Source organism: Mus musculus, chromosome 11, assembly GCF_000001635.26.
Source record: "Mus musculus strain C57BL/6J chromosome 11, GRCm38.p6 C57BL/6J".
Classification (NCBI taxonomy): Eukaryota; Metazoa; Chordata; class Mammalia; order Rodentia; family Muridae; genus Mus; species Mus musculus.
In genome coordinates this window covers 4,897,815-4,922,867 of record NC_000077.6, presented here as the reverse complement: position 1 = coordinate 4,922,867, position 25,053 = coordinate 4,897,815, and the positions used below count along the sequence as shown (strand labels likewise).

Sequence of the window (25,053 nt, the reverse complement as noted above, 5' to 3'; positions counted from 1 at the left end):
GTACTGGAAATCATCTAAGGTCTCAGGTATGCTAGGCAAGTGTTTTACCCCTGAACTATATCCCCAGCCCACAAATGCTATTACATCACTCAACCTATCAAAGAATGAAGGACATTCTCAGCCCAGTGTTTGTTGCTGTGAGGCAGGGGTAGGATAACAGCCTAACGCCTGTGCATGATGTCAGTGACCCCTGTGGAAGGCCCTGGCAGGATCAGATGTCAGAAGAGGAAGGAAGCACAGAGGTCCATGACTCCAGAGGGACTGTGGAGAAGGGAGGGTCTCTGTTATCCAGTCTTTACCATCTAAGGAACAGCTCTGCCCTTCTGTTAGCCGGATGAAGGAGAACTAAAACAAAGCAAAGCCAAGCTGAAAGCTGAGGTGGGACCAAGCTCTGATCCGGCCAGACTTTCCTCAGCTAGTGAGTGGGATAAGGCCACCACCCGGTGACCGTTGTGAGGATTTAATGACATGAAACTATGGCCATGTTACAGAACAAGTCCTCACTGAAAGGGGTGATCCCCTAGTCACTAGTGTGTGTAAATTCCATGGAGGATTCTAGGACCTTTTTGCTTTTTTCGGGCAACTTCCAGGCATGTGTGACACTTGAGAGGCTGCCTGTGATCAGCAGAGCCATCACCTACCTGTTCCCCTTTCAATTAGCGCCAGGTAGTAGAGATTGGTGTCTCCGGCCAGTCCTGCCTCCACAATGTCCTTAGTGAAGTGCAGCTCCTACAACAGGAACCAGTGTGAGCTGCTGCTCCTTTAAAGCCTCTGCACGGATGGCAGGGGCTGGGGACAGGAACCGAGAGGTGACATGATCATAGGACTACAGTTCTACCTACCATGTAATCTTCATGGGTAATTATCACCCACTTTACCAGGCGAGAAACAACCTTGGCAGGGAAGAGGTCCTGGCAATCGCTGGTGACGGGCACAATGCCATGTTCTAAGAGAGAGTAAAGCAGGGGCATTACTGGTAGAAATCGGGAGCCACAGTTGGGGACTAGCATCTGCCTGTGGCTTGCTGCAGGGCTGAGGTGGCCTCGCCACTTGTCCAGTACATCTGATGCTCAAGAAGTACCTGCTCATCACACTCCAGGGACAGAGGCATCTCAACCTGACATCCACTGCACGCAGGGCTTATGTGCCTGGGGTCAGACCCAGCATCTGCATTCATGGTGCTTTATCCTTAATGCAGACAACTGTAGCAAAGCAGAACCCTGAAGCCATGACTAGCATCAGTGTCTCTGCGGCAGGAACTGCTAATTAGATCAAACAGCCAGAGGGCTGTGATTTCTTAGCTGACCTTGACAGAAAAACCAACTGCAGTGTTCTGTGTCAGTTCCCTGCTGCTGTTCCAACAAACAAATCTGCTAACACAGGGACACTATCTGATGACAATCATCCAACCTTGACAATGCTGGCAGTGCTGAGTGGGGAGCAAGGCCTGAGCAGTGCCTCACTGGAGATCAGCATCCACATGGAACCAAAGAACTGGCTTGAAGCCAGGAAGAGGGCACCTATGTCCAGATGGGCCCTGGAAATCCAATGCCTCGCCTAACAGTGAGTCTTTCCATTTACTTACTTAATCTTATTTTTGGCTTTTTTGAGACAGGGTTTCTCTGTGTAGCCCTAGATATCCTGGAACTTGCTCTGTAGACCAGGCTCCCCTCAAACTCATAAGAGGGCTGCCTGACTCTACCTCCCGAGTGCTGGGACTAAAGGTGTGGGCCACCAACACCCAGCAGACAGTAATTCTTTAATACCAAAAAAGATCTGACACCCTCCAAAACCTTACTCCTACCCTACTAGTATCTTGTAGATACCCATCAAGTTTTTATTGAATGACCTAAAAGTCATGTGACTACTAGGTCAGTGGTTCCTCGCAATCGCCTGGGAGCTCAGAAGTGCTTAGAAGCATTTGCTCAGCAGGTCTTAGGGAAAGGATAATGGGGTGACCCTGCATAACTACAGTCAGTGAGCTGAATGTGAGCTCAGTGGATACAGGGTCCCATTGTTCCTCCTCTTAGGCTATTGGGTGCCAGCATGAATTAGACTCACTAAATACCTACCAAGTGCATATGGATCTGTGATGCATGCACCTAGGAAATGCTGCCTTGTTGAGCCTGTCAACTTGTGCCAATGGCTTTGGGGTCCTCTGGAAGGGCTGACACAGAACCGACCAGTCTGCAAGGAGCTCAGACCTGTCTGAATGGGCCTGCAGCTCTCCCCACCGGCCCTACCATCCAATGCTCAGTAAGGCCAGGAACACAGGTCTCTTTGATCTGTGATCAGGATTTACAAGTTCTGAGGAAAAGGTTTCTGTTTGTATGTTGAAGAAGTGGCTGTCAGGCCCTAGTCCCTGCCCCAGCTTACCCAGAGATGCAAACTGTTTGTGGAGAGCCAGGCGGGACTGTACCCTGGTCTTCAGCAGTTTCATGGTGGTCTCCATGTGGCTGGCGCTCTGTGAGTGGTCAGGCATCACTGTTTGCTAGTAGTGAATGACAATGAAGGATACATGTAAGAGCTCCCTTCTTCCTTCAGGGACTGCCATCTCCCCCGGGACCAGCCAGACCATGTCCTAAGACAAGTGCTGTTTGGGAATGGCAGAGTTGGCCCACTAGATCAGGTAAAATGCTAAGCCCTGGCAAAAACACAAGATTCCAGGGTTCCCATGAATCTGTGGCCAGCTTCTAAGAAAAGGCAGGCTTCGAAGGTGTCTGCCCCAGAATTCTGCCCATCCTCATTTGTAGCATCCTTGTACATAAGTCCAAGGGCAGCAAAGGCTGTAGCTGTGCCACATCTGGCATCTTTGGTTTAGATGACTACAAAGCTTCCAGGGAAGGCCAAGTCATCTCAACACTTGAAGACTAGGTAGGGTATTTTAATGCCCTGAGGCACTAAGTGAGGTCAGATCATAACCTCAAAAGAAGATGTTCTACTAGATCAAATGCTATGAAGCTCTCAGAGGCCTTTCTGTGTGTCCAGGGAGGACAGGTACAGCGTCTCAGCCAAGGAGGCAGGGTCAGAATACACACCTGGGGCTGCTCTTTGGGGAAGTGGAGGCCACCCAGCTTCTGTACCCACAAGTAGGGGTGACCTAACTCAAGTACATAGTCTCTCAAAGTCAGGATGCTGGAAAAAAAAAAAAAGCAAGACAGAATGAAACAATTTTATGAGTTGGGAACGTAGCTCAGGAACAGTGTCCTCACATCAAGACTGATGCTCATCCTGAATGCTGCATGGCCCTAGGATACAATCCTTCCTGTATCCCTACAGTCCTCCCTGCATCCCTACAGTCCTCCCTGCATCCCTACAGTCCTCCCTGCATCCCTACAGTCCACCCTGCATCCCTACAGTTCTCCCTGCATCCCTACAGTCCTCCCTGCATCCCTACAGTCCTCCCTGCATCCCTACAGTCCTCCCTGCATCCCTGCAGTCTTCCCTGCACCCAGCCTCACAAGCTGCATAAGATCGCTCCCTGGAATTCATCTCCAGTCTTTACTTCTTTTTGCCTTGGAACCTTTCTGTCATAAGACAGATCTCAAACGGCAGTATACTGACCTCCTCACTGCAATACCCACTTGCAAAACAGCTTTTAAATCTCAAACACTCAAGAGAACTAAAATGCAGACTTTTTTTTTTTTTTGGTTTTTCGAGACAGGGTTTCTCTGTGTAGCCCTGGCTGTCCTGGAACTCACTCTGTAGACCAGGCTGGCCTTGAACTCAGAAATCCGCCTGCCTCTGCCTCCCAAGTGCTGGGATTAAAGGTGCGCACCACCACCGCCTGGCCTAATGCAGATATTTTATTGTTTTCGTTTGTTTGTACTTTTATTTGAACTTTTTGCTGGATTTATTCCCGTGCCTTAAGTTTTTGTTTCTCACTGATATCTTTTCTTCTGTGCAGCATCCTCTTCTGGCTTTGGAACTCAGTTCCTTTTCTTCAAGGATCATCACTGCGTGGGGAGTTGTGCACAGGTTAATGTGGCCATGAGCTCTGTAAGGTCATCTGCACAGCTTACGCACTTTGTTCAATGACAGAGAAACTACGTCCAAATCCCGATATTCAGCATTATTCTCTGCATTTTTAAGCACGTGGAGCAAGAATTCAACACTCTTATTTTGGCCACTGACCCTGTGTCCCCTGCTTGGCCAGGGCACACCTACTGACTCCATGTTATACAGCCCAATGGCACCCATGGCTCATTTAAAGTGACATCTTTCAGACACTTTCCAGATATGTATACCCTTGATGGTGTGGACAGCCTCACAGGTCTTTGTAAAGGGAACAGGACAATTTAAACGCCTTGATTTGCATGATTTTGTAAGGTTTCTGGGTCAAGAGAACAGTGACCCATCTTCACCTCAGGTCGCTTCCATACATTTTATTATTGATATTGGTTTGCTTTTGTTTTTGCTTTTGTGGTACTAGGGATCTACCCCACCATAGTACCACAAAATCACCTCCCTAACACTAGTATCCCTACACTTCCCAAGCTTTCATCTTCCCATGGCATCCCTTTGCCTTCAATGTAAGAGCAGGAAGACGTCCCTCCAGCCCCATGGTCTCCAGCCTGGCCCAGCCTGGCCTGAGCGTACAGATGCAGCCACAGGTCAGGAGCAGCTGCACACGCTTACTCACCCAACTTTGTCAAACTGATACTGATTGGCTGGATTTGGAGTTTTTTTCCCATGATCTCCCGGATACAAGCAGCTCAAGACCGAGTCAGGAGACAGTAAGTCTCTGCAGAAGAAAAGACCGCAGTGAAAATGCCTGCCAACCTGGAGTGGACCTGGGCATTGGAGAGTGGCAATGTACCACTCAGCTCTCAGGATGTCAACCACCGTCTTTCTGTTGTTGTTGGTGGTGGTGATTTCGGGGGGAGGGGGGAGGGAGAATAAGGTTTCTCTGTGTAGCCATGGCTGTTCTGAAACTCACTCTGTAGACCAGGTTGGCCCCAAACTCAGAGATCTGCCTGCCTTTGCCTCTGAGCGCTAGGATTAAAGGTGTTCGCCACCACTCCTGCCTCTACTGACATCTTTCACTGAATGCTTCCTGTGAGTCAAAACATTTATGTGCTTCAAGCTAGTGGATTCTTCCCAAGCCTTGTGAACAGAAAGGACCATTATCCCATTTCTCAAGATACAAACTCGAAGCTTTAAAAGGGGGACACTGAAGCTCAGACCACTCTCTGATCAGAAAGAAGAACATTTTTCTTTATTTTGTGCGCATGTGTGCACGGTGGCACACAGAGGACAGTGTTTAGTAGTCACTTCTTGTGCTCTATCTTATTGAGGAAGGTCTCTCTGCTTCTGCTGGGTACGGTCTACTCCAAGCAATCCAGCTGAGGGAGAAGAGATCACAGCTGGCTGTGTACAGGTGCTCTGGGAACTGCGCTCAGGTCACTGAGCTAGGGTACCAAGTGCTTTTATCTAAGAAGCCATCTCCCTGGCCACTGAGAACAGGATCCTTTAGTATTTTGTTTTGTTTGGCTGTTTTTAAAGTGATCCCTTCCGGAATTATACTGTGGGGCTGAGTACATAAGTCAGTAACGTGCTTGCTGCACAGCACCATCGCCTGAGGTCAATGTCCACCATCCAAATAAAACCCAGGCACAGCAGCACACACCTAGAACTCCCGAGGAGGGGGACCGAAGGATCCCGGGCTTTCTGGCCAACCAGTCTAACTGAATCTGCAGGCTTCAAGTTCAGTGAGATTTGTTTCAAAGGAAAGGTGGAAGAGTGGCTAAGGAAGACCCTCATGCAGAGCCTCTGGTCTCTACACACGTGCATCTGCACACACACAGAGACACACAGACAAGTCATCTGGTGGCCAGACAATACTTTGGAGTAGGAAAACCACATGAAGTTATAATACTTCCAGAAATAATTACCGCAATAATTTTACACGAGCAGTTAAGTTTTTATAAGTGATCTGGCCATTGAGTACAGGTCCTTGGTGTATACAATCTCTCTATATTGTACATATGGAAAGATAGAACATCTGTAGGGTATGGTGTAGTAATTTGACAAACAAATTCAATAAGTAATGATCAGAGTACTTAGCATTTCTTTTGTTTTTGGTTTTCTCTGTGTAGCCCTGACTGTCCTGGAACTCACTTTGTAGACTAGGCTGGCCTCAAACTCAGAAATCCGCCTGCCTCTGCCTCCTGAGTGCTGGGATCAAAGGCGTGCGCCACCACGCCCAGCATGTACTTAGCATTTCTACCTCTCTAAAGTTACTTACTCTTTTGTAGATAGGGTCTTACTATGTATTTTAGCCTGGAACTTTCTACACAGCCCAGCTAGAACTTGAATTCAAGAATTCAAGAAGCAGGAGGATCACTGTGAATTGGATGGTCTTCATAGCAGGTTCCACGCCAGCCAAGACTACATAGTGACACCCAGAGAGAGAGAAAGAGAGAGAGAGAGAGAGAGAGAGAGAGAGAGAGACAGACAGACAGACAGAGACAGACAGACAGACAGAGTCCTAGAAGTGCTCAGAAGGAAAGACCTGGCTAAGATGTGGACCTTAGAAGAAACAAGCTCTGGGCTCCCTCTGCTGGGAACAAGGTTAACTGCACCCAGCATGCCCTAGGAAGCCCAAAACTACCAAGGCCGCAGAAGCCTGAACAGAAGAGGTAGACACCAAGTGCAGGCTCTAAAGCCAGGACCTCCTTCCATCTGGCAGAATGGCAAGAGCTAGGCAGAGCTCTACTGCAGGAGGCACCACACCTGTGCCTTCCTGAGCCTCAGGACTCCCTCTCAGGCTGACAGCAGGGCCAGGAATGCTAGGAGAGGGCAGCGATCCTCTAGGTGCAGGCTGGTGTACCCCTGTCCTTTCTGTCCGCTGTTCTTCCAATCTAGACTGCACAACAAGACTACCAATGCCGGGACTGAGCTGAGTTGGGAAACGATATCCTGGCAGCTTGGGACAAAAACAAGAAAAGGGCCAAAATGTGTCAATTTGGTCATGTCTCATACCTCATTCATGCATTTACATGCATTACTGGCTGTAAAAAGCCTGCGACTCTGCTCTAAACAGCAAATGTAATGTTATCGCTTGTTTTATCTGCTGTGTAGTAAGAAGTTTCACAAATGCAAATCAGAGAGCACTTCTAAATTTCAGTGACCATCAGGATTCCCAAACTCTGGGGACACAGTAACAGAAATCAGCATGGCAAAGGATCCTCTGATAGCCAGCAGGAGGACTAGTAACCAGGGCTCTCGGCACGCAGGCCCCTCCCACCCCCTCCTCCCATCCCCATACCCTGCACTGATGGGGGTGATCAGCTCCACGGCGGTCGTCACTTTGGCTTTCACTGTCATGATGTTGAGGTTCATGAGATAGTAGAAAGTCAGATGAAGCACACTGTTGTCTACAGGACCAGGAAGAGAAGAGCTCAGTTATGAATCAAGCACACCAGAGGGCAGGGGGGTGCTGCAAAGAGGCAAGGGGATCTCTACGTTCACAGCCACCTGGTGTACAAGCAAGTTCTAGAACAGCCAGGACTACTAAAGTCCCCATCTCAAAAGAATAATAAAAACATAGGCGGGCATGGTGGCACACGCCTTTAATCCCAGCACTTGGGAGGCAGAGGCAGGCGGATTTCTGAGTTGGAGGCCAGCCTGGTCTACAGAGTGAGTTCCAGGACAGCCAGGGCGATACAGAGAAACCCTGTCTGGAAAAAAAACAAAAAACAAAAAAAGAATAATAAAAACAAAAATGGGCTGGTGAGATGGCTTAGTGGTTAAGAGCGCCAACTGCTCTTCTGAAGGTCCTGAGTTCAAATTCCAGCAACCACATGGTGGCTCACAACCATCCATAATGAAATCTGATGCCCTCTTCTGGAGTATCTGAGGACAGCTACAGTGTACTTATATATAATAAATAAATAAATCTTAAAAAAAATTAAAAAAACAAAAACAAAAAACAAAAACAAAACACCACACCATGTAAGATGAAAAATGGACAGAGTGACAGTTCAGAGGGTAAAGTCACGTGCCACCTGATGGTCTCAGCTCAATTCCTGAGACATACAGTAGAGAATTAGTCCCCAATGTTCTCTGACTTCCATATGCCTGCTGCAGTGGTACACGCGCACACACACACACATACACATTTTTTAAAGGAGGAAAACCTGAAATAGGACACTGAAATATTAGAGTCTCTAGCTTACTAGAGCTTTGTACCAACAACTGACCAGGCTCTTAGGTACTATGGAGGTACGTGAATACAGTCAGACCTTTGCACTTCAGATCCAGCAGGACAGACAGTGGGTGCCTTTTTAGCATCTCCTTGCGCTTGTCATCCAACTGAACCCCGAGAGTGGGCCGCCGCCGCTTCTGGACAAAAGAAAAACCCAAGCATGAGTCATGTGACTCTCCCCTTTCCATCCCTACCTCCCATAGTCTCAGCACAGCTGCCTGGGACCCTCTCCCTCAGCTACCCTGCTGCCAGGTCCTTGTCCCAGCAGACACGTATTCAGCCCTCCTCCTTTTGCTTGAAAACACCAGCATGGCTGCATAATATTCCCACGACAGAAAGTGGGCTCACCGTCGTCTGCTCCTCTTCAGCATCTGAGTCGCTCTCATCATCTGAAGCCACAGAGAAGGCAATGAGAAATGAGGTCACTGCAGAGGTGCCCTGATGAGCCTCAACCTCAGGGACTGAGTGAGGGGCCATCCACATGGTCCTTTGTATGAGTTAACTAGCTACTTCTTGGCATAGAAAACACCATGGAAAGAATGACTTATAACTCCATCAGCCCTGGTTCTGTGCACGTGTGTGCTCATGTGTGTGCGTGGGTTTGCCCATATGGGCCAGATATTGTACTCCAGACGTACTCATCAGTCACCTCTCCACTTCATTTTTGTTTTTTGGAAACAGAGCCTATGTAGCCCTGACTGTCTGGAACTCACTCTATAGACCAGGCTGGCCTCAAACTCAGAGCTCTGCTTGCATCTGCCTCCTGAGTGCGCCCAGCTGTTTGTTTATTTATCTTGAGGCAGTCTTTCACAGAGCTGGACATTCCAGCTAGAGGGGCTGGCCAGCAGCTCCTGGGATCTGCCTTTCTCCCGCAGCATTGAGGGTAACAGCACACACCGTCATAGCCAGGTTTTTGTGTTTTGTTTTATTGTGTTTTGTTGATGTGGGTGCTAGGGATCAAAACTCAGGTCTTCATGTTTGTGCAGCGAGGCTTTACCTACTGAGCCACCTCCCCAGCCTCCAGGCCTGGTGTTCAAGGGTCTTTTAACTGTCATTTTTTATGGAGCATAAAGCTCTTTGTGGTTTTAAGAGCAGCGTATGGGCTGGAGAGATGGCTCAGTGGTTAAGAGCACTGACTGCTCTTCCAGAGGTCCTGAGTTCAAATCCCACCAACCACATGGTGGCTCACAACCATCTGTAATGGTCATCCAACGCCCTCTTCTGGGGTGTCTGAAGACAGCTACAGTATACTCATATACTTTAAATAAATAACTAAATGAATAAATAAATCTTTTTTTTTAAAGAGTAGTGCTGGTACAGTTAGACGGTTGCTGTGTGCATAAGACAAGACCACTCTTTCATGTAATCCACACAATGATTCTATATAAAAATATTGTCTCTCTTTTTGGGGGCAAAAGGGGAACACTGAAACATCTCAATATGTCACCCTGGAAGTTGCTTTATTGACCAATCTGGGTTCAAATCTGTGTAAATTTTCTCACCGCTACCTCCAGAATTTGGGGGTTACGGGCATTAACCTATAACTAGCTACCAGCTACCGTTTACAGGGAGTCAAACACATTACCTGCCTTCCTCAGGGTCAAAATGCTCCTGGGAGCTAGTGGGTGGCAGGGCTGAAACCCAAAGGCTGCATGTGGTGATTCTGGGAACTGAGTTCTCTTGGGCCTACCCTAAAACTGACCTAAGGCCAAGCCTCCAGCTATATTACACCAGTCCAGCTATTTCTCAAAGGACCAAGACCTCAGCAGTGACTAGTGAGTACCCCATTCACTAGGTTACCTTGGGAGTCCTCAGGGGGCTTGAAAAGAGCTTTGGCTTCGTCCACACTGCCTTCAATTGCCACGGACAGCGTCTTATCTGGAGGTGAGAAAAGGCCTCTTGGAAAAGCTTCTGGAGAGGTTGCTGAGTGCAAGCCAACTCAGCATACTCCCCCCAGCTCCGAACTGACTGAGTGGGAGGGCACGCACACTCCACACAGGGCAGACAGCACCTAAAATCGTTTCTCTATGGCTGCTTCCCTGCTAAACATCCCTGAGACTAGTGCAAAGTCCAGGAACATAGACCCGGGGTTTGTCACCCCACAGGACCCTTTCACCAGCCGTCCTGAGAAAGTCTGCACCCAGAAGCCAGCACCCATCCACATCCCAGAGATGATGGGTTACCCTCTGTAAAAAGTTCTGTGTTCTGCATGTCACCAAGCACCTGGTCTGCCTGTCCCATCTTTACTGGGCGCAGAGAAGAGCAGATAGGAACATGGGTGCTGCAGCCCAGTGGCAGACCCGAATGAATTCCTGTCCCACACATTACTGAGTTTGTGACCTGGAAGATAAACTTACTGACGTGAGGAGGCTCAGTTCCCACAGCTATAAAAGAGAGACTGGGGGCAGGAGACCAGTGCACTAGGCTGCATCCTTACATACAGTAGACTTGGCTGAGGCATGCAGCCCTGAAGAGTAGAGTTAGCATGCAGACGGCTGCGGCTCTGGTCCCAGCACCACACAAGTGAACCTACACACTCTAAAGTCTCACAACCGTATGCAGCATACTAGTAGTACAGACGTGTAGAGAAACTTAGTGTCATGAAGTAACAAACCACACTCAGGACACAGAGCACAGTCCACTTCAGGCTGACTGGAGTGAGCTTGTCTCTCAAGCACTCAGCAACAATCTGCTCCACTCTGCCTATGTGACATGAGTCGTCCGTCTCTTGGTATGTTACTGTGGAACTCTGGGATCCTACTGCGGTGAGCAAGTAAGACACTCTGGTTTCTCTGCCTTTTTCTTTCCTGATGGTAGTGGGAGATGGAACCAGGGCTTAAGCTACACCCCAGCTCCTCCTCCTCCGTCCTAAGGGTAGGAATGCCACAGATCCCGGATACCATTTGCCTGACTACATATGAAGAAGGAAGGACAACTTTTCCAACAGCCAACTACTGCTTTATAGCTGGAAACAATGGTTAAATCATCCCATCCCAACCAAGCAAGCTGGACCCCAGGTGAGCGCTCTAACTGCCTTGAGGCTCCAGTTCACCCCACATGCCAGGCTGTCACGCTACCAGAGTCACAGTCCTTACCTACAGCAGTCTTTTTAATAGGTTAGTCTGGAATTCTACAGGAAAATAGAAGTGCAAACAGTAGAACTTTAAACACAAAAGAAAGTTACTCACCCTGTCTAGGGGGCTGGGAGGAGGATTTCATATGAGCTGATGATGGCAACGGAAGAGAGCAAAGGGGGAGGAGGAGACGGAAGGACCAAGGAGACACAAGAAAAGACACAGTAATGTCCTGGTGCCATGGCTGGGACGGGGCATGCACAGGAACAGTGTATGTCTGTCTGATGCCATGGGATAAGGTGTGAACAAGGAAGAAAAGTTTAGTGCTAAGTGAGAGCTGAGCAGGCAGAGCAAAACCCTTAAAATCCTTAGCAGAGTCAAGGCTGGGCTGAGCAGCCAGGGGTCCTTCCTCTCACCTGGTGATGCTCTAAAACCACGCAGGCTGTTTCCGGCACAGGAAAGCCTGGGAGTGCTGCCTAGGACCCGAGTTCACCAAGCACCCCACCCCCAAAACACAACAGGAGGCACTGGTCCACCTGCCAAGTGTATCTGATAGAGTAAGCATGTGAGAGCCAACACAGGCTGCCCCTAGGAGCTATACAGCCAGGTTCATGAGAATCCAAAGCCGTCCATTCTGACACGTCCGTCACATTGCTCAAGCCTCAGGCGAGCTGGTGCAGCAGCCACGCTGAAGGTGCAGAGGGGAGGCAGCATCTGCCACCTGAGGGCTCTGGGCAAAGCTGGGGTGCTCTCCTGGCAGGCAGCCCTTCCTCACTATGGCTGCTTCTCCCATAGCCCCCCTCCCTGCCCAGCCCCCATACTCACCACAGGCCTGCCCGTATGCAGTGGCCTGCACAAAGAGCACATAGAGGGGAGGCGGCAGGTGCCTGGCAGTCTCATACTGTTTGTGCGCCTGGTCAAATGGCATGAACAGGTATTCTTGCACTGGCAGGGAAGCCTGCAAGCAACAGAAGGTTTTTAGCCTACCCACATGGAGGCTTTGTGACTATTGCTTTCCTTTTTTTTTTTTTGCTGAACTGGAGATTGAGTCCAGAGCCTTGAACACGTGAGGCAAACATTCTGAAACTGAGCTCTGTCACCCAGCAGCTAATATTCATTTACAAAGATGATATATAATAAACTAGTAGAACTATGGCAAGACAAAAGCTCAGTATAAAAACATGCATTTTGTAAAAGCAAGAGAGGGGCTGGAGAGATGGCTCAGAGGTTAAGAGCACTGATTACTCTTCCAAAGGTCCTGAGTTCAAATCCCAGCAACCACATGGTGGCTCACAACCATCCGTAATGAGATCTGATGCCCTCTTCTGGTGTGTCTGAAGACAGTGTACTTTTATATAATAAATAAATAATTAAAAAAATAAAAATAAAGGCAAGAGAGTGAGAAAATGAAATTATGCGATGTCACTTGCACATTTCTAATGGAATCAGAAAACATTAAGGGGGGGGCTGGAGAGATGGCTCAGAGGTTAAGAGCACTGACTGCTCTCCCGGAGGTCCTGAGTTCAATTCCGAGCAACCACATGGTGGCTCACAACCATCCGTAATGAGATCTGACCTCCTCTTCTGGAGTGTCTGAAGACAGCTTTAGTGTACTTACATAAATAATAAATAAATCTTTAAAAAAAAAAAAAAAGAAAACATTAAGGGGCTGAGAGTGTGGCTCAGTGGCAAACAAAACAAGAAAGGGGCGGAGGGAGAGCAGGAAGAAAGGAAGAGTCATGTATTGTGCTCACCATCACAAGACCCTGGTGAAATGAAAAATACAAAACAAGAAGCAGGGACATCCAGATGGGTCAGCAGGGAGAGGCACTCGCTACCAAGCCTGCTGGCCACAGGGTGGAAGGGGAAAACAGATTCCTGCAAGGTGTCCTCTGACCTCCACTTTCATGACATACACATACACACGTACAACATACACACACATACATGCACACAAACATACAAATAACAACTTTAAAGACAACCAGAACCAAATGAGAACCTCCGGACTGGCTAAGACTACGAGCAATGGCAGTTGCAAGCACTGGCAAGGACACTGACGGATCTCAAGCTCCATGCTGCTGATCTGTGTGGTCACCTTAGGAAGCAGTATGAGAGGCAGAATGCATGGCCCAGCAGTTTTGTGCCTAGGTTCACATTCCACAGAAATGGGTACGTTTGAGGACCACGTATAACAATACTCAAAGCTACATTATTTATAACAGACCCAATCTGAAAATAGCTGAAATAAAATTATTATAAACAAAAAAAACAAACAAACAAAAAAAATTGACACTCAGAGAAACACAGATAAATTTTAAAAATACCAATGGGCAGCCAGGCGTGGTGGCGCACGCCTTTAATCCCAGCACTTGGGGGGGGGGGGGCGCGGAGGCAGGTGGATTTCTGAGTTCGAGGCCAGCCTGGTCTTCAAAGTGAGTTCCAGGACAGCCAGGGCTACGCAGACAAACCCTGTCTCGAAAAACCAAAAAAAAAAAAAAAAAAAAAAAATCCAATGGGCAAAAGAAACTAGACACCAAAGACTTTATATAATTCTATTTACAAAAAGTTCAAATCCAGAGAAGGCTAGTCTATGATATTAAATCCAGAGAAGGCTAGTCTATGATATTAAATCCAGAGAAGGCTAGTCTATGATATTAAAAGCCAAAATAATGGTTACCGAGGGGCAGGAGAATATAGTGTCTGGGAGCTGGAAATAAAAAGACAGCACAGGCTAGACAGACGGCTCAGCAAGGTAAGAGCACTGTCTGTCTTCCATATGTCCCACATGGGTTACATGGTGGCTCACAACTACCTGCAACTCTAGCTCTAGGGACTCCAGCCCCTCTGGTTTCCCAGGGCACCGGGCACACGTGTGGTGCAAACGTTAATGAGGCAAACATTCACACACATAACATTTTTTTAAAAAATGAAGTTCTTTCTCTTGATTTTGAATAGTTATATAGATGTGTTCACTTAATAAACAGTCACCCGTGGGCTAGTGAGATGGCTCAGTGGGTAAGAACACTGACTGCTCTTCTGAAGGTCCTGAGTTCAAATACCAGCAACCACATGGTGGCTCACAACCATCCCTAATGAGATCTGACACCCTCTTCTGGTGTGTCTGAAAACAGCTACAGTGTACTTATGTATAATAATAAATAAATATTTTTTAAAAAGTCACCCAGCTGTACATAATGAGTTGTATGCTTTTCTATATGTAAAGTTATTGGTATTATTTTTTGGTGATGGGGAATTTGGTAATTTGGTTCTGCATACTAAGCATGCAATCTATCACTGAATTGCATCCCAAGCCTCCAACAATTAAGAATTTTAAAAATATTTTTTTTATTTTAAGCCAAGCAAGATGGCATACACTTTTAATTCTAGCTCCTAGGAGGCAGGAGAATCTCTGTGAGTTCATGCTGTATAGTAAGACCCTGTGTCAAAAAAAACCAACCAAACAAAAAACAAAAAACCCAAAACCACTAAACTGTTTTTTAATTTAAAAATGTATGCTTCTTTTGTGTACACGGATGTCTTGTCTGCATGTATGGCTGTGCACCACGGGCATTTCCAAAGACGCCAGAGGAAGGTGCTGGATCCATGGGGCTGCAGCTACAGACAACTGTGAGCCGCCATAAGGGTTCTGGAAGAGCAGCCAGTATGTTTAACTACTGAGCCATCTTTCCTGCTCCAAAACTATGGCTTTTTTTTTAGGAATCAGGTCTAGCTATGTTGCCCAGCATGGTCTCAAATTCATGGTCTCAAGTAACCCCCCTTCTTAGTTGTTGGGGCTACAAGCATACATACCCAGATTTTTTTTAAAGTAATGCATACATGTATGGATCAGAAGTGAGTTCAAGGGGCTGTGAAGATGGCTCAGTCAGTGGAGTGCTTGCTGCTCAAACATGAGGGTCTGAGTCCGGGTCCCAGCCACACATGGTGACAAGACTGTAATCCTGCACTGTGTGCTGGAGGACAGGAGAGACCTGAGGAGTCTTGGCTTGCTGGCCGGTTAGTCTAGCCAATAGGTAAGCTCCTATCTCATGAGGCTGACAGAAGACACGGGTGTCAACCTCTAACACACATGAACACATATACAGATACACACCAATAGAAGACACGGGTGTCAACCTCTAACACACATGAACACATATACAGATACACACCAATAGAAGACATGGGTGTCAACCTCTAACACACATGAACACATATACAGATACACACCACATGCAAGGATAGAAAAGAGCTGGGCTTGGAGGGGCACATCTCTATCCCAGCACTCGGGAAGCAGAGGCAGGTGGATCTCTATGAGTTTGAGGCCAGCCTGGTCTATAGAGCAAGTTCCAGGACGACCAGGGCCACACAGAGATAGCATGTCTTAAAAAAAAAAAGAGGGCTGGTGAGATGGCTCAGTGGGTAAGAGCACCCGACTGCTCTTCCGAAGGTCCAGAGTTCAAATCCCAGCAACCACATGGTGGCTCACAACCATCCTTAACGAGATCTGACTCCCTCTTCTGGAGTGTCTGAAGACAGCTACAATGTACTTACAATAAATAAATAAATCTTTAAAAAAAAAAAAAAAAAAAAAAAAAGAAAGAGAGAAAGAAAGAAAGAAAGAAAGAAAGAAAGGAAGAAAGAAAGAAAGAGAGAAAGGAAGAAAGCAAGAAAGAAAGAGAGAAAGAAAGAAAGAAAGAAAGAAAGAAAGAAAGAAAGAAAGAAAGAAAGAAAGAAGAAAAGAAAGGAAAAAAAGAAAAGAAAGGAAGGAAGGAAGGAAAAAATAAAAGATATATTCAAATTTATTTTATAAAACAAAACCTCCCAGTTAGCAAGGCAACTATTAATGGTTTGGTGTGACTACAGGCTTTTTCCTAAGCACACACAAAACTCACACACACTGCGGGGCGTGGTGGAGCACACTTTTAATCCCAGCACTTGGGGGGCAGAGGCAGGCGGATTTCTGAGTTCAAGGCCAGCCTGGTCTACAGAGTGAGTTCCAGGACAGCCAGGGCTATACAGAGAAACCCTGTCTCGAAAAACCAAAAAAACCTCACACACACACATCATCTCCATACAGACACACCAGAAGCCAAGGCACAGAAATGAAAGTGCACTGTAACTGTTTCATAACAGACCTTTCCCTCTAGTTATTCTGATCTGTGTGCCTATGCCCTGAATGACCTTTAAGCAGTAAGTACCGGACACGTAACAGCAATGCGGAGGGCCTGGAGGATCAAATGCAGCCAGGACTGCCTAGTCCCACTCCCAGTCCCTCGTCTCTGCTCTCCCTTCATCTCCCTCTCTCCCCCCTGTGTGATTATGAGATGGGATCCCACTCTGAAGACCTGACTAGTTTGGAACTCCTATGAGGTCTAGGCTAGCCTCAAGGTAAGTATGTACCAGCAATTACAGCCGTAGTTATGTAGCCTGGGTAGGACAGAGTCTACCCTTCACTCAGCGCAGGCTGCCTCAGATCCACAACCTTCCTGCTGCAGCTTCCCAGGCCCATCAGCAGCCCAGCCCCAGGTTCTCTTCTCTTCTATTATGAAGTCCTACTAGAAAAATGTGTTTTTGCTGACAACTCTAATTCCATGTCCAGAGCTGAGAGGAAGAAGTGAAGACCTTGCCAAGTCCTAGAAAAACAGATTTAAACTTCTCTCCATTCCTTTTACAAAGTTCCTCCTCATTAGCCATTTATCTTGCTTCATAAAACTATAAGAATTTAGACCAAATCTGGCATCACAAACAATAAAAAATCAGGCCACATACTCACACACATGTGTGGTGGACTCTGGCTGGTCTGTGGTGAAGCGGAGCCACACTCACCTGCATGATGCTGTTGAGGCGAGGCTGGAGGCTGCTCAGATAGTCCCTCTTCACCTCAATCTCCTTCAGGATCTTCTCCTTGTTAGACAGACATTCTCGGTACTTTTCTGCCAGCCTAAAGGGGCACATAGGGCACTGTCAGGCATGCCTTGCAGGGATAGCGCACACACCTGTTCCAGCACTGACTATGTGCCAAGTCCTTTAGTAAGCTCCATACAAGCACTATTATTCTTAGTAATTACATAAATCCTCAAATACATTGACTTAAAACTAGTTTTTAACATTTATTATATTTTTGTGGGGGTGGGGCAGGGAGAGGATTCTTGTGTTATGGCACGTGTGGAGATCAGAAAACAACTTACGCTAGTCAGTTCTCTCCTACGACCTGGTTTCCAGGGATCAAAGTCAAGTTGTAGCTAGGATGATAGCAAGCCAAGGGGAAGGAGCCAGTACACAGCATCCCTTCACTGCCTCTGCTCCAGGTAAGGACCCCAGCTTCCTGCCTGGCTTTCCTCAGTGGTGGATTGTGAGCTGAGGGTTCTAAGCTGAAATAAACCTTTTCTTCCCTAAGTTGCTTTTGATCACGGTGTTTTATCACCGCAATAGAAACACACCCTATCTAAGACAAGCAACCAAGGTATTTAGGAGCTTAAGATTTAGCTCAGTGGGTAGAGTGCTGGCCTAGCACCACATAACGATGTGATGGTGCATATCTAAATCCTAGCACTTGCTTGGCGAGCCTAATGGCCTGAGATCAACCCTGGGAACTCATGGAAGGGTGGGAGGAGAGAACAATTTTGTCAGAGTAACAAGGAAAGTAACTAATACAGTTAGTAAACAACAAAGTTTCACTGTGACATTTTTCTGAATATTTATCATTTTATCTTGTTGTTTGTCACCCTGACTGCTTTCCCCTATCTCTCCCCATTTCTTACTTCACTCTATAATGTGTGTGTGTGTGCATGCATGTGCGTGTGTGTGTGTGTGTGTGTGTGTGGATACATACACTCATCCATGAGTGCACACGCAGAGACGGCAGTCAGTCCAACTGTCCTTCTTCATTACTCTCTGCTAGTTTCTGAGGCCAGGTCTCTCACTGAACCTGGAGCTCACGCTTAGGCTGCCAACGTCGGGGATCTACTACTACACCTCAGATTCATGCCATTCCACCAGCTTTTTCACATGTACCTGGGATCCAAATTCAGAGCCAAAGCCTTGTACATACAACAAGTGCTTTATCTACTGAGCCACCCTCCCTTGCAGTGCTGGGCACTGAGTCAAGAGCCTTGGGCATGGTGGGCACACATACCACCACTGAGCCACATACCATCACCTCCAGCTTCCTACTGGTAACCTTAGCAGTCATCAGCCCACCCTGAAAGAGGTCAGTCAGGTTTGAATAATCCAGGGTGAATTAATAAGAAAGTGAGACTTGGTCCTGGAGAAAATGGCTAATCCTGGGTCATGACCAAGGACTGTCACTGTGTGGTTAACCAGGTCAGGAAGGTCACCACCTTTTCCGCTGCTCCAGCTCCCAGTCCAAACGTGCCAATGTTTGTTGGTGAGGGTCTCCCATGGTGATCTCGGCCTTGCTGATGCTTGGTGGAGCCTCTGAATAAAATTCCTCTAAGCTGACCAGATCAATTTCTTCATGCTTTGACCTATAAGCAAAATGAAGTTCTCAGGCAGCCATTTTCAGAACCCCAAGCTGTGGATTAGCAGGGGCAATGGTTCCATTGTCTATGCAGCCCCAGCCTATGGCTACTGAAAATCCTGGAATTCAATCTCAGTCAATGCTCAGTGACAGGCATTTCAGTGTGATGATAGTTATTAGTGACTTACCACAGAGTCATTTGCCCATGTTGCTCACCCTACTTATCCACAAATCAGCTGAAGGCTGGAGGAGGATGCTCAATGACCTTGCAGGCCTTTCCTAGCTGAACAGAAGTATCAGCTAAGAGACTCAGAGTCCCTGCAGCCTGGGCTTATGCCATCATGATGAAACCAAGACACGTCACCAGGAAAGATAAACCTAAGAGTCTATACATAACTTTAAAACATTTTCCCTTGGGGGCTGGAGAGATGGCTCAGCGGTTAAGAGCATTGACTGCTCTTCTGAAGGTCCTGAGTTCAAATCCCAGAAACCACATGGTGGCTCACAACCATCTGTAATGAGATCTGATGCCCTCTTCTGGTGCATCTGAAGACAGCTAAAGTGCACTTACATATAATAATAAATAAATCTTTAAAACAACAACAACAAAAAAAACATTTTCCCTGCACATGTGTAAGACAAGAAAAAGCCAGTTTGGCCGAACTAGAAGTAAGCAAAATCTAGAGGCTTTAAATTTTGCTTATTTAGAGAAAAGAATTCTCTGCAGGATTAATGGCACAAGCGCTCATGCCATGGCCACATAGGCATCACAGCTACCATAGTCAATACGCTCCTACACATGCTGGCTCACCTCTGTCCTCCTCACATTGTTCTTAGGAGATGGGGGCTTTAGCTCCATTTGAAACCTATTACGCTTTATTATTTATATTATAGTATAATTTACCTATACTCTATACTCTAGTCTTCTTCCATTTTTCATTTGTTTGTTTGGGTTTCTATTGTTTTTGTTTTTTCAAGATAAGTTTTCTCTGTTAGTCCTGGGTGTCCTAGAACTCACTCTGTAGATCAGGCTGGCCTCAAACTCACAGAGATCTGCCTGCCTCTGCCTCCCAAGTGCTGGGTTAAAAGCGTGAGCCACCACTTTTTCAAATGTGCCCAAGATTACACAGCTAGTGAGAGGCAGACCCTGTGTATTAACTGCAGAACCCACGATCCTTTTTTGTGGCCACCTGCCTGAGTTCATTATAGCCTGACTTGACCAACTTGCATTAAGCAAAGATTACAAGGAGGGAGTAACGTTCTTTTATGCTGTTTTTATACATTCTCAACCGTCATACTTTGAAAAAACAGCACTGGAGCGGGAGATGTTAGCCATCAGGCACATTATTTTTTCAATGGGGCAAGTAGGTACTGGTATTCTATGGCACAGAAGGTGAATAAATAACAATACATGTTGAGGAGAAAAACTGCTTTTACCAAGTGCTGAGCTCAAACCTCAAAAGGGGCCGAGGGGCTTCCACAGTTCTCTGTGTGGTCTGAAATGACCGCTTGAGGTTCTCTATTTGAAGTGATGTCCTGATCTCTCCCCCAAATCCTGTAATCTTGTAAGCCCGCCCATTCTCCTTCAAAGGGATGGCTCACACCCAGCCATGGAAGAACAGGCATTACCACAGACTCGTAAGTCAAAGCCCCGTCCTCCCACACTCACTTGAACTCCAGACATTTGGTGATCTCCTTCTGCAGGTGCATCACTTCGTAGAGCAGGTTCTGTAGCTGTAGGTGGTAGGCATCGACTTTCTGCTTGGCCTGAAGAGAGGATGAGGTGAGCAGGGCAACATGGGGTGGGACTGACCATCACCAAAGTCAGAGAAGGGCAAAGGGAGAGTTAAAGTGGGCAGAGGGAGGGGTGAGAGCCCATGTTATTAAGCCTTTCAACTCTACCTCGTGGGTCTGGTCTCTTCCTTTCTTTAATCTGATGTGGGCTAATCGGTTAAGCTTCTTTAGAGTCATGAAGTGCACACAGCTCTGGATCCTTCGTTCTTCAATTTCAATGGCCTGTTCACAAAGAGACCAGTAACGACGACTAACAGATGACAGCTCAGTTTTCTCCAGACCCTGGCTGCCAAGCCAACCCCATGCAGGGCCATAAGCAAAGTCTAAAGGGAGCCTGGGACAGTGAGAAATGTCATAAAGGAAGTGAAAGAGTCAGGCCAAGCATGATGGCACTCTAAGGACTTTAATCCCAGTAATGAGGAGGCACAGTTCAATGCCAGCATGGTCTACTCTGGGAGTTTCAAGGCTAGTCAGGGCTACACAGTCTCAAAGCAAGGGGCGTGGGGGGAGAAGGGAAGGAGAAAGGGAGGGAGGGAGGGCGAGCAGGCTGACTGTATAAAGCTTGGTTATAGTGCCAGAGCTATAGAATATAACTATCTTAACAACACTGGTCAATATACATGAAAATAAGTAAGACTGCTGAGAAAAAAAGTGAATTCCTCTTTAAATCACCTTAGTTTTTAGACATTGTTTAGTTTTATATCTGCCTGAGTAATGCATTTAACATCCATGATAACTTTATTTTGAGCTCTATGATTTATTTGCATATACTTCTAACACTTAGCAAAATGACTGGCATGTAAAAAATATTAAATCAATAATATCACATTATAGCTATAGGAAAAAAGATATCTTGTACTTTCATTACTATAATGGAAGATGGGGCTGTTATGGAATTAATTAACAAGTTAATAGACAGGTCTCTGGTGCTTCCGGACCCTACCCCCTAATAGCAAAAGGAGCCCCAGCCTGCAAACATGCCAGGTGTAGCATCCCTGGCCTTTCTCCTTACCAGGTCCTTGCTGCCCTTACTCTTCAGGTCCTGGATCTCGGCCATCAGCCTTTGTAGCTCCTGGCAAGTGTATTTGTACAACTCATAGTCTCTGCCAGGGTCCCGCAGGTCAACTTCAGCCTCCTCACTGTAGTATTTGCCTTCCTGTGAAGGCAAAAAGAGAGGTCCTGGGTGAGGGTCTCCCTGACAGGATCAGGGACAGTAAGAATAAAAACCTTCATTCTATAAGGACATTACAGTTGCCAGTGTATGGTCAGTCTGGGCTACACAGTGACTCCTGGCCCACTAGCGGCACAGTAAGACACTTACACACATGTGAACATAAATACACAAATGTAAAAAACACTATTAGCCAGGCATTGTGACTTATTCCTGTAATTGCAGCACTTGGGAGATGGAGACAGGGTGATGTTGACTTCAAAACAGGGCTGTCTCAAAAAACAAACAAATTAGCAATGCTGTGATCAGTGCCAAAAGAAAAAAAAAATCTCTACATTAATCTTGATTTCCTGGAACTATGGAAAATGCTGTTGTTTCATTTTTCTCTTTACTTTGTTTTGTCCATAAATTCCCATTTATGTATACAGAACTAATCCTAATGGTTTGGAGTAATCGTGCAGACAACCAGCTTCAGTCTCCAACAACACAAGAGGAACCAGCGCCCTCTTCTGGCCTCGGCAGGCACTGCACACAATGACGTTCTTAAAACGCTAGAAAGGCAAATACACACAAAAACAAACATTTTTATAAAAAATGAGCTCTGGGTTGTAAAAGAGGGCTTATTTCCTGCACTTGTTTAGAAATTACTGCTTAAAAGTTAAACAAATAAACAAGCACTAAAAGTAATGTCTCTTGATATGAGGTTCTAATTCAGGGCCTTGCAGGATCTGAAAACAGGGGTAAGGGTGGAGGAAAGAGGATCAGAAACTCAAGGTCACCCTCAGCTATACATCAAGTTCAAGGCTACCCGGGCTCTCTGAGACCCTGCTTCAACAAAAAAACAACAAACCAAAACCTCCTGCATGTTACACCACAGATCAGCTTGACAGACTCCAAGAGAAAACAAGAGAAGACCGTGCTGGTGACAGAGCTCCTGGACCACAGAACTCCTGGGGGCACGTGCCTCTGGGACCAAAGATGAGTTCTCTTGGAAGCTCTAGAGCCGTGCAGTCAGTGCATAGGCAAGCTGGGAACAGCGCGCTGGGACATGCTCTCTGTGCAATACCAATAGCCAACAGGCCAGCACCGGATGTGAACACTCATCTTTTGTACAATTGTGGGAATTCAAGTCGTCTGGTCTAGTGTGGGCACCCAGAAGTGCGTCTGTGGCACACATGCCGCTGAGCTCCTCCACACTCTCAGTCTGCAGTTTCCCAGCAGCGTGCTCACCTGCTCCGTGTCAGACCGGTTCCGTTTCCCTTCAGTTGGGGTTCCATCACTCCGGATCACTTTGGGTTTCCGTTTTTTGCTGGATTCTGATGACATTGTGCTTCCAGGTGAAAAGGCTGTTAGGAGAGAAAGCTTTTCAGGGTTTGCGACCGAGAAGCTGAGAGATGACTCAGCAATGGGAGCACTCGTTGCTTTTCCAGAGGAACCAGGTTAGACTCCCTGCATTCATCTAGAACTAAGCTCCAGGGCACCTGATGCCCTCTGACATCTGAGAATACCAATCACACATGTGGCGCACAAATATACATGTATGAAAAACATACATACACATGTAGGAAAAACATATATACACATAACATTGTACAAAAAACAATTTAAGCCGAGCTTGGTGGCGCACGCCTTTAATCTCAGCACTCGGGAGGCAGAGGCAGGCGTATTTCTGAGTTAGAGGCCAGCCTGGTCTACAAACTAAGTTCCAGGACAGCCAGGGCTACACAGAGAAACCCTGTCTCAAAAAACAAAACGAAACAAAAAAATTAAAAATACACTGTATGAAAAATTCAAAGAATTAATAAAAGTATTTTTTTTTAAAAAAGAGAGGAAGGGCTGGAGAGATGGCTCAGGGGTTAGGAGTGCTGGCTGCTCTTCCAGAGGACCTAGGTTTAATTCCCAGCATCCACATGGCAGCTCACAGCTGTCTGTAACTCCAATTCCAGAGGATCCCACACCCTCACACAGACATGAATGCAAGAAAAACACCAAGGCACATAAGATTAGAAGAAATAAATCACATGTAAAGAGACAAAAAAGAAATGTCAGCAAAAGAGCTGGTTCTTAGCAAAGACAGACAGACAAACTCATAACCAAACTAACCAAGAAAGAGAGAAGACCTAAATTAATTGACATTAGAAACAAACATACAAAGTCACATGGATGCTAATGAAATTCAGAGGCTCATTAGGGAACACTTTAAAAGGAAAATAAGCCGGGCAGTGGTGGCGCACACCTTTAATCCCAGCACTTGGGAGGCAGAGGCAGGCGGATTTCTGAGTTCGAGGCCAGCCTGGTCTATAGAGTGAGGTCCAGGACAGCCAGGGCTATACAGAGAAACCCTGTCTCAAAAAAACAAAACAAAACAAAACAAAACAAAACAAAGCAACAAACGAAAAAAAGGAAAATAAACAAAGACTTTCCAGGGTCAGGGGTTGAAAGGTTGACTCAACAGTTAAGAGCATGTACTGTTTTGCAGCAGACCTGAGTTCCTCTCCCAGCACCCACATCAGATAGCTCACAACCATAATAATAAAAAGAAAGCGAGCTTTAAGATGTTTCAGAATTCAGCTGGGTGTGATGGCGCACAGCTTTAATCTCAGCTCTCAGGAGGCAGAAGCAGGAAGATCTCTGTGAGTCTGAGGCCAATCTGGCCCACACGGTGAATTCCAGGACAGTCGGGGATATATAAAGATGCCCTATCTTAAGTCAAAACAACCAACCAAGTTCCTGCCAAGACTATGAGCTCTGCTCTTACTCATGAGCCTGGCAAAGCACTTCATAAATTTAGATTTAATTCCTGTCTGGTGTATAACCCTATTCGAAATACTTCTGACTGGCCACTGAATAGTAGACTTTGATTGAAGCACTTGATGGATATTGCATTAGTTAGGGTTCTCTAGAGTCACAGAACTTATGGATAGTCTCTAGATAGTAAAGGAATTTATTGATGACTTACAGTCGGCAGCCCAATTCCCAACAATTGTTCAGTCGCAGCTGTGAATGGAAATCCAAGGATCTAGCAGTTACTCAGTCTCACACGGCAAGCAGGCGAAGGAGCAAGAGCAAGAGCTAGACTCCCTTCTTCCAATGTCCTTATATTGTCTCCAGCAGAAGGTGTAGCCCAGATTAAAGGTGTGTTCCTTAAACTCGGAGATTCAATCTTCTGGAATCCATAGCCACTATGGCTCAAGATCTCCAAACCAAGATCCAGATAAGGATCTCCAAGCCTCCAGATAAGGGTCACTGGTGAGCCTTCCAATTCTGGATTGTAATTCATTCCAAATATAGTCAAGTTGACAACCAGGAATAGCCACTACAG

General features: G+C 46.5%; 1 protein-coding gene and 1 pseudogene across 3 annotated transcripts in view; both read right to left on the bottom strand.

Annotated features, from left to right (window-relative positions):
* The window catches only part of Thoc5 (THO complex 5), a 33,585-nt gene that overhangs the window by 6,000 nt on the left and 2,532 nt on the right, over positions 1-25,053 (bottom strand). The window contains exons 2-18 of one of the 2 annotated variants that reach the window (XM_006514448.2): positions 22,962-23,077; positions 21,573-21,716; positions 20,669-20,782; positions 20,436-20,533; positions 18,627-18,773; positions 17,113-17,227; positions 12,109-12,241; positions 11,398-11,433; positions 10,010-10,087; positions 8,558-8,598; positions 8,247-8,346; positions 7,271-7,379; positions 4,643-4,744; positions 3,039-3,135; positions 2,377-2,491; positions 843-946; positions 642-729 (exon numbers count right to left, since the gene is read on the bottom strand). In XM_006514448.2, coding sequence (XP_006514511.2) covers positions 642-729; positions 843-946; positions 2,377-2,491; positions 3,039-3,135; positions 4,643-4,744; positions 7,271-7,379; positions 8,247-8,346; positions 8,558-8,598; positions 10,010-10,087; positions 11,398-11,433; positions 12,109-12,241; positions 17,113-17,227; positions 18,627-18,773; positions 20,436-20,533; positions 20,669-20,782; positions 21,573-21,716; positions 22,962-23,057 — 1,717 coding nt within the window. In that variant the 5' untranslated portion in view covers positions 23,058-23,077. The remainder of the gene's footprint in view (positions 1-641; positions 730-842; positions 947-2,376; positions 2,492-3,038; positions 3,136-4,642; positions 4,745-7,270; positions 7,380-8,246; positions 8,347-8,557; positions 8,599-10,009; positions 10,088-11,397; positions 11,434-12,108; positions 12,242-17,112; positions 17,228-18,626; positions 18,774-20,435; positions 20,534-20,668; positions 20,783-21,572; positions 21,717-22,961; positions 23,078-25,053) is intronic. The other variant, NM_172438.3, reaches the window with a different exon arrangement.
* AA413626 (expressed sequence AA413626) lies at positions 3,950-4,352 on the bottom strand (annotated as a pseudogene). The gene has a single exon (NR_102683.1). The product of NR_102683.1 is annotated as an expressed sequence AA413626 (transcript).